The sequence below is a fragment of the Sturnira hondurensis genome, unplaced genomic scaffold (genome assembly GCF_014824575.4).
Source record: "Sturnira hondurensis isolate 20B ecotype Veracruz unplaced genomic scaffold, ASM1482457v3 Scaffold0004474, whole genome shotgun sequence".
NCBI lineage: Eukaryota > Metazoa > Chordata > Mammalia > Chiroptera > Phyllostomidae > Sturnira > Sturnira hondurensis.
The window spans coordinates 6,307,550-6,317,191 of NW_028077105.1; the positions used below are offsets into that span (position 1 = coordinate 6,307,550).

Below are 9,642 nucleotides of genomic sequence, written 5' to 3' on the forward strand. Positions count from 1 at the left end.
GGACACACAGTAGCTGGCAATCCTCTCCCACAGGGTAGGTAGGGTGTTGCTAGTTTAGAAAGTTTAGTCTTGCTACACCCACTGCTCTTTAAATTGAGTCATGGAAAAGACACCCTTTTAGAAGATCTTATCTTAACAATTGTTTTTTTGATTTTAGACCATGGTTAAAAACTTCAGGGTTTCTCAGCTCTAGAACCAAATACAGAGTCAACAAGTTTTCAGTACCATCTGTAAGGAGAGAGCAGTTAGGGTCTCTGAACAAGCATGTTCTGCACTTGAGGACTATGCAGTGGATTCACGTGGCACATGTGACTTGTTCCTAGCACACTTCACATCCTGTACCTCCTTTGTGAATCATAGACTTATGACCTTTCCTAAACTCAGCTGGCTGCATTGGCTGACAATGTTTTCTTTATGATGCTCAGATGGTCACAAATTTGTGAAGAACCATCTGAAGCCTTAAAAGTGTACCAAAAGTTGGACTGCAATAGTTTCTGTAGGACCATACACTTTTTATAATGTTACTTACCTAAACCCAATAAGGAATCATAAAACTGTACATTTTGATTAAAACCAAGTCTACTTGCAATTTTGGGTCTATAATACTTATAATTGCCTTCCTCAAATAAGTCAGATATCACATAATTTAAAGTTTTTCTTATAAAAGCATAGCCATAGTTCTAGAGCAAACAATCAATTTCTAAATTATAAGGTTTCATTTTGCTATCCTTAATTTTGCAATAGGTGCTAACTGCAAAGTCACCCTGTACAAGAAACACAAAGTCACTTGAAAAAAATTCAAACAAGCTAACAAGGCATTGAGATTCTGGCTTCTCTCTGGGTCATGTAGAGTGGTTTCTTCTTAGTTTCCTCTAAGTATCAAGCGGCCCCTGATTTGAATTGCTCAGGATTTCAACTGCTCCACATTTTCTGCTTGGGGGCTGCTCTTGCTTGTCTATTTCTTTGGCTTGAATATCTGGGTAGAGACACAACAGTACCTATACTTGGTGGGAGGTTCTGCACTATTGTAATTCTAGGCCATTCTACTGTTATTTCCTTGAAGGCTGCCCCGGGATTTTGATACCTCCTAAATTGTGCTGGAGCACAGGTGATTTTCTCCTCTAGGATTTGGGGATACTGAGAATTGCTCATCTAAACCTGTATAACTCCTGCCTCTCCCAGGTTGCATATACCAGGACACCTGGAAGGGCAGCTTGTTGTGTGTTTTTTTTTCCAACTAGCAACAATTGCACCTCAGACAAACCTCATTGGCTATGACACTGCCACTGCACAGAACTTGGCAGCTTGGTTTGTAAAAGGCTGTGACTTTTGCCTCTCTACACCACGATGGACCCCTTTTTAGGGGCACTGTGGGCTTCCTTTTCTTTTGTTTCATAACTAATTTCCACACCCAATTGCCAACAGAATGAGTTTCTCTTCTGCTGAACATTTTCTATTAAGTATACTCTCTGTATCTTCCTCAAAATCATTAAGAATTTTGAGAAGTGTGGCTTTGGAGGAAGTGACAGGAGGTCAGGAGCTAACATTCAAGAGATAAAGAGAAGTGACACAGGAGTCTATAGGCATCTGTAGCAGGAGGAGATGGAGTTTCGAAGCTTGCAGAAAGTGGAGTTTAAAAAGGAAGGAGGGACCATGATCTGTAATGAAAACCAGAGGACAATGAGCACTAGAGGACACTTACTTTTCCTCCAGGGTGTGTAAAGCAGCAATTTTCAAACTTTTTCATCTCGTGCACACACATACACTAATTAGTAAAATTCTGTGGTACACCAAAAATATATTTTTTTCTGATCTGATGAAAAAATGGATATTATTTTGATTCATTGACACCAGATGGTTATTGTGGTGGCTGTTGTCATTTTTTTATTTGACAATCTAAGGGAAAAAAGGTCAGTGCCCCTGACTGAATAGTCAGGTAGTACATGTTTTAAAAATTCTCATGGCCTATCGGTTGAAAACCACAGATATAAAGGGATTCGGGGACAAAGAGAGAAGCCATCCACTTTAGGAGATGAAGTATCCTCCGAGGAGAGACACTTTCAGTTAGAACCAAGTGAAGGAAGCACTTAGTAAAGAGTTTGAGCAAGGAAGGAAGCACAAGCCCCAAAGGGCACACTCGGAAGGGTTTTATGAGAAATGGCGCATTAGGTGACGGGGTCAGAGCAGAGGTTGTGTACAACAGAATGGAGATGAGACGCTGAGCAACTAGACGTGGATGCTTGATGAAACCAGAGACAAAAGGGCATGGTGGGATTAGAGCAGATGGCCTTTCACTGGGACGTTGGGAGTGCTCTATCAGCAAGCTCCTATCCTGCTAGGCAGATCTATTTAAAACTATAACTCCTACCACTACATTATCAATTCAGATGTCATTTTCAAACGTTAGGTGATTAGATCATTTGCACAGAATTGTTTGCTTAGCTGGATAATCAATGAGAGATTTATTAATTTTCCATATTACTCTTGTGTGTTCAACTTGGATAATTTGTACACACAGATAATAATCATTTCTAGCTGGCTAAATTCTTAAAGCCAGTAGAAAAGAAACAAAACTGCACTTATGTCATGTTCTTAGTAAGCATTCAACTCATGATGCTATCATGGGGCATTTATTGAAACAAGTAAATCTAAAAACAAATTAACACATTTAAAATAGATACAGAAATAATGTATGACATTCTTTAAGTTGAGCAGGAAAATTATTCTATCGGAGTGTCATTAACATTAACAATTTCTAACATACTATGTTTAAGGTTTTATATCTCTGAAATCAGGCTATAAAATAGGAGGAGGAAGCCTCTAAGGTGACTGGTTTTTATCTTGGAACCTGACATCTTAGACACACAAAACGCAAGGCATACAAAGTTGTCAAATGACTTTTTCATCTTCTATGAATTTAGTCTTCTAAAATTGGACAAGTGCTTTCCCCCAGCTTCTCTTACTTTATTTTTGGGCCTTGGTTTCCACTGAGCAAACGAATCTACTCAAGATGATATCATGTAGGAATGATTTTTTGACTGGTAGTAATTAATTTGCAAACTATTCTAACAGTGATTAGAGTATGATGCTTGACTCCTTTAATATGTTAATGGTATAAAAAAAAAGGAAGAAGGAAAAGGGGGAAAGAGTGAGAAGAATACCTAAGTAGAAGATGGTTAACTGATAGAGCTTAGTTGAGTGCACACTTAAACTTCATGGTAAAATAGTGATTATTCTTTCAGTAAAATTTTAGTTATAATGCACACATTGCTTAGTTTAATAACCTAGTTTTAGTCTACTGTCTGTTCTTTTATGAAATGGGCTTGGGTGTCTGTTTAAATAAATCTTACCATTCATTTGTTATGAATATGTTTTCTCCTGGGAATAGAAGGCAGAAACAGGTTGGGAGAAATGTTTTAGATTTATTAAAGTATGCATTTTAGTTCCTAAATAGTATATTCATTCAATTCTACTTTTGGATAAATGTAGATTTACATGTGGCTTTGATCTATACTGTCAGCCCAGAGGGAATGGGAAGAGATGAAAAGGAAGGCAGACTCCTAGAATCCTAAGACTTGCTTTATTTTCTAGCATTTTTACAAAATGGTGTCAGGTTATTCATTGATTGCCAGAAATTTAGATTCTTCTCTCTATATATACATATACATATACATATACATATACAGATACAGATACAGATACATATACATAATAGATATATGTCTAGAATACTGTATATATTTCAAAATATACTGCAAATTTAATAATTTAGCTGGTAATTATAGAATCCTATAGAAACAGAAGGGATATTTTTAAACCGGGTCCCATGGAGCTTTGATGTTCTTCAATGAGACATGATGAGGAGGCCTAATAGAAGGTATTTGACAAGATTTTACTTTCATATGTTTATAAATTGTGATTGCATGACAAAAAAATTTAAGGGGTTTTAGAGCTTAAAAAATAGCATTCCAGTGCCATGCCCTCAGCCCACACTGAAGCCCAGGCCCCCTGGGATCTCATCATAGCACTTTCCTCTAGGCCACATCACTTCCTGCTGTGCACCTCGCTCTGGATATTCAAAATGCTTAGTAATTTGGACCACAATACCACACTTCACCAGTAGGTGCCATTTTTCAAGTCATTCTACATTCCGATACAAAGTTCAAAGCTCAGTGTTCTTGAAGTAATTGATCTGAGTTGATCCTTTCTGCAGTGAAAAAAAACTGGGTTAAAAAAGAAACTGTACTAGTAATTAAGATATCAGGCCATATTCCAACTTTAATGGTTTTATGAACTAAGCCTCAATTTCTTATCAGAAAAATTATGTCATAATTGTCATATGTCATGTCTTCCTTCTTTAGGAAGAAGGAATAATTATATTATCAATATTAAAATGTTAAATGAAATAATTCATTGAATATATGTATAACCTGGGAGTAAAGGTATGTATGTTTCTTTCTATTACAATCACATAAAATAAAAAATATATTTTTTAAATTTTTATTTAATTCTTGTTCAAGTACAGTTTTCTGTCTTGTATTCCCAGCCCAGCACCACCCAGTGCCCCCCACCTCCCTCCCATCTCCGCCCCCCACCTTCCTCCCATCTCCACCTGCCACCTTAGTTATTGTCCATGTGTCCTTTATACTTGTTCATGTGAGTCCTTCCCCTTTTCCCCTGTGATTCTCTCCCCTTTCCCCTCTGGACCCTGTCAGCACATTCTGTATTTCAGTGTCTTTGGTTACATTTTGCTTCCTTATTTGTTTTGTTGTTTTTTTTTTAATTTTTATTTATTTATTTATCTTTAGAGGGGAAGGAGAGAGGGGAGAGAAACATCAATGTATGGTTGCCTTTTGTGCGTCCCCTGCTGGTAGTTAGCCAGCAAGGAACCGGCCTGCAACCCAGGCATGTGCCCTGACTGGGAATCAAGCCGCGATCGTCTGGTTCGCAGGCCTGTGCTCAATCCACTGAGCGACACCAGCCAGGGTTGTTTTGTTGTTTAGATTCCTGTTAAAGGTGATATCATATGGTATTTGTCTTTCGCCGCCTGGCTTATTTCACTCAGCATAATGCTTTCCAGTTCCATCCATGATGTTGCAAAGGGTAGGAGCTCCTTCTTCCTTTCTGCAGCATAGAATTCCATTGTGTAAATGTACCATAGTTTTTTGATCCAGTCATTGACCGATGGGCACCTAGGTTGCTTCCAACTCTTGGCTATCGTAAATTGTGCTGCTATGAACATTGGGGTACATAGGTTCTTTTGGATTGGTGTTTCAGGGTTCTTAGGATATACTCCTAACAGTGGATATTTTTATGTGATTAAGTGCAAAAGTAGGCATTAGTGGATATTACTTGTGTCAGAGAAGCATATTTAAAATATTTCACTTTTTTAAACTATTTCAATTCTAAACGTCCTTGCTTGTACCTCTCTCCTTTAGAATATAAGCTTCTCATACAGTTTTCCATTGCACAGATTATTTCCATAAATTAAAGCATATGAAAAAAAATTGTCATTTGACCTTTGACCTATAAAAGTGGCAGTTTTATATCTTTCAACCTATTAATTCAGCTTTTCATTTTTCAGCAGTGTCTGGTATCAAGTCGATGTTAAAAGTTATTAAACTAAACCACTGAACTCAACTTAGAAATAAAAGTTCTGTCCAAAATAATTATTATTCAGCAAGAAGTAATAAGTAAAATGTATTAGAAGTAGAGTCATCAAATTGCCAGTGATTCACTCTTTTTTCTCTTCCAGGTTTCTGGGATAAATATATTGAAACAAAAGATGTGACTTGACTTGGATTTTGGAGAAAAGTCAACACACAAAGGAAAAAATAAACTGGTGACTAGCCCTCAGGAATGATATCCTTTTGCCACAACATAATTAACATTTCCTGTGCGAAAAGCTGGAAATTCAACCATCACTGGTCGAATGATGTCCGTGCCTCCCTATGTAGTTTCATGGTGCTCATAATTCTGACCACAATGGCTGGCAATCTGATAGTTATTATTTCCATATCGCACTTTAAAAAACTTCAGACCTCAACTAATTGGCTCATTCATTCCATGGCCACCGTGGACTTTCTGCTGGGGTGCCCGGTCATGCCTTATAGCATGGTCAGATCTGTTGAGCACTGCTGGTTTTTTGGAGAAGTCTTCTGTAAAATTCATACCAGTATTGACATTATGATGAGTTCAGCATCCATTTTCCACTTGTCCTTAATTTCCATTGACCACTACTATGCTGTGTGTGACCCACTGAGATACAAAGCCAAGATCAGTGTCTCGGTTATCTTTGCAATGATATTCATTAGCTGGAGCATCCCTGCTCTTTTTGCATTTGGAATGATCTTTCTGGAGCTAAACTTCAAAGGAGCTGAACAGATGTATTTCAAACACATTCATTGCTTTGGGGGTTGCTCTGTCTTCTTTAGCAAACCATCTGAGGTACTGGCCTTTATGACCTCTTTTTATATACCTGGATCAATTATGTTATGTGTCTATTATAGAATATATTTCATAGGTAAAAGGCAGGCAAAATCAATTAATGATGGCAATCAGAAGCTTCAAATTGGATTGGAAGAGAAAAATGGAATTTCAAGAAGCAAAGAAAGGAAAGCTGCAAAGACTCTAGGGATTGTGATGGGAGTTTTCCTAATATGCTGGTGTCCTTTCTTTGTCTGCACGGTCCTCGACCCTTTCCTGAACTATGCTGTTCCACCCACCTTGAACGACGCACTGATTGGGTTTGGCTACTTGAACTCTACTTTTAATCCAATGTTTTACCCATTTTTCTATCCCTGGTTCAGAAGAGCACTGAAGATGATTGTATCTGGTAAAATTTTCCAAAGACATTCATCTAGGCATAAATTCTTTTTAGAGTCAAATCCGTAGAATTATTACACATGACTATTTTACCAAACAGCTGCTGATTGTATTTATAAACACCACATAAACAACCATATGTACCAACTGCAGGATCTTTTATCAATTATTTGATGTAAAGAATAGATAATGAGATATGATGATTATATCTTCCTTCCTACTTGCAATGTAGTAGACACAATCTTTACCATCCTTACCAACTTGTGAAGTTTTGCAAGTTCAGAATTTACTGTTCTACATTAAAAAAAACAAAAAACTTTTTCAGCTCTTTCATGAATGGCCATGAAATTGACGGCAGTTCTTCACTCAATTGTTCAGTGGTAGAAACTGAACAGTGGTAGTTGTTCAGGGGCTGCATTTGGAAATGCAAAGTAGAGTGACTTTGCCCTTTATTTGCTTAAACATGTATTTTGTTTGTAAACTTAAGTAAAAGTACACTTGAATGTTTTTTATTAAATAATTATTTATACACACTTTGTTATTTATCACAAAGCCTTATTAATATGTATTCTAATTCTTTATATGTTTATTTTTATTTTTTTACTGTTTGTGTTCTAATTCTTAAATATCTTGATTTTTATTTTTTAAAAATAGGTATTCCTGATTCTCATACTTGTAGTAAATTTGGAAAATAAAGAAAAACATAAGAATAAAATATCACATGGAAACATAAAAATAAAAATATCCTTTATAGCTCACGTCCTGAAAGAACTCTATCATTTAAAACCCTTAAAACATCATTTTTGGTGACTGTACAATGTTTCAACCGAGATAGTCTGTTGGAGCTGCAGTGAGAAGACTGCTTTCCTGCTCTTCCCCTTAGCTGGGCAGTTGGGTGAACAACACAAGCTAAATTTTTCAGGAAGTCTTTCTCTAGAATTTGAATCTCTAGTAGATGGGAAAGCAGTGATCTTTAGCAGAACTGTTAGCAGAAAACAATAAAAGCATGTGTGTTTCCATCCCATCCATGTGTAAGATCATGACAAGTCTGCTCTTGGTACGGCCAGGGCTCTTATTTTCCAGACTCCAGAGCTATCTGACTCTCTATTCCCAAACCAAGTTTCCCTGTTTCTAATGGAGTCCAGATACCCTTCTCATAAATTCCTTTTGAGAATAATTTTTGGTTACACCACAGAAAAAACCCTTAGCTTGATATACTCTATTATGGTATAGAAAGTGATTGCAAAACAGAATATTCCTTTCCCAAGTTCAGACAGTTTCCAATTAAAACAAACTCATTCCCCACTCTCCTCTCAAAGAGGAGTATTCATATAAATTTCTACCCAGAAAGAAATAAAAACAAAGGTACTAGCAAGGAAGTTTGTTGCAAAAAGATTTATTGTTAATAAAAATAATGTCCTGGAAATTCCATCCTGATTTTAGACTTGGTTCTTGAAGTCAGTAATCCAATCTTTGTAGAGTCATAAATATTTGTCAAGGAAGTAGGGCAAACCATATGAACTTTAATTCACTGTGTATTCTGATGAGTCAGAGTTTCAGTTTAGTTGTGCATTGTCAACAAGAGCTTGAACTTTAACTTAAATGTGTAAATATACACAAAGAATGATTAGTATTTTTAAATTTAGCAGACTATAAAGTGTACCAACACAAGTATTATTCAGAGAGATATTTTGAGTGTTGCACAAAAACAATCTACATAATGTAAGAATCAGATTTAGTGAAGGCATATACGCATTTCCTACAGTGTTCCAATACAGATTATTGTGTACATGGCCGGCTGTAAAAAGTATTCAAAGGAAGTAAATTTGTCTTGGACAGCTCCCGTCCTTTCCCCCCAACATCGCAAACCCCTCCTCCTAAAACCCCTCTCCCAGTCTCTAAACTCTCAGTGAAATTTATGCTGCTCCAACATCCTCTTTGTTAGAAAGTCCCATTGGGAATGGTTCTACTGTGAAGTCTTATCAGCCCCAGCATCTAATTTGTTTCTCTCTGATTTTTCCCAAGAGAAAGAAATCACTGACTCTCACAAATTAAAAGTTATCAGCATACCTATTGAATAAAGTGGCAGAAGCTTAAAGTTAAGCTACTCACAATGGTATATCTATGGCAAGCCCTCTTCTTCTTTAATCCAACAGTCAGATAAGCAATAACTGAGATGATAAACTCTAAACTTTGTTGGTCAATGTTTTCACAATGTGATGTGTTAAAGTAGTCTTTCTCAGGAGCTATGATGTAAATATAAGTAATGTGGACACTTCCTGATGTAGGAAAGAAGCTGATCTGTGGTGAAGAGGGCAAGCTTGAGAGCCAGGGCCCAATGGGTTCAAATTCTGGCTCCAATATCGATCAGCTTGTATTTAGACAAAACTACTTAAAAGTTCTAACCCTCAGCTTACTCGCCTAGAAGATGAGGACAATAGTATAACCTGTCCTCACTGGACTGTTGATAATTAGGTGAGACACACTCTCTAGCATGGACTTTGCACTTAAACATAAAAACACTCAGCTAACACACATCATTAGAATTTTTTCTCGTCATTTTATTGGGATGTGTTGCGGTGCTGCTCACTCAGAATTTGCTAAGGGAGTGTACCCAGAGAAGTTGACACAGGCAAACATGGCCTTTTCTTTTAAAAGTCAGTGCAAAATTACATCGTTCTCTTTCCTATTAAGTTTCGCAGCTACTGTTATGAAAAAGAAGAGCAGAGACTTACTCTGAGGTCTACAAAGAAGGGGGTTAACCTGCTGGACACTTCTGTGTCCTTAGCTGCCGCATGTCTGTCAGTGTTCAATGTC

At 37.0% G+C, this 9,642-nt stretch overlaps 1 protein-coding gene and 1 non-coding gene across 2 annotated transcripts; one reads left to right on the forward strand and one right to left on the reverse strand.

Moving 5' to 3' along the window:
• Positions 1–1,153: 1,153 nt before the first annotated feature.
• On the reverse strand, positions 1,154–1,298 carry LOC118986822 (U4 spliceosomal RNA). Its single transcript, XR_005066453.1, has one exon. It is a non-coding gene; the product is annotated as a U4 spliceosomal RNA (small nuclear RNA).
• Positions 1,299–5,797: 4,499 nt separating this feature from the next.
• Positions 5,798–6,894, forward strand: TAAR1 (trace amine associated receptor 1). The gene has a single exon (XM_037045887.1). The coding sequence runs from the start codon at positions 5,860–5,862 to the stop codon at positions 6,892–6,894; it is 1,035 nt and encodes a 344-aa protein (XP_036901782.1). The 5' UTR covers positions 5,798–5,859.
• The last annotated feature ends 2,748 nt before the right edge of the window (positions 6,895–9,642 follow it).

What these genes read in the sequence shown, in the direction of transcription:
- TAAR1 (XM_037045887.1), top strand. Translation starts at nt 5,860, where the DNA reads ATGATATCCTTTTGCCACAACATAATTAACATTTCCTGTGCGAAAAGC.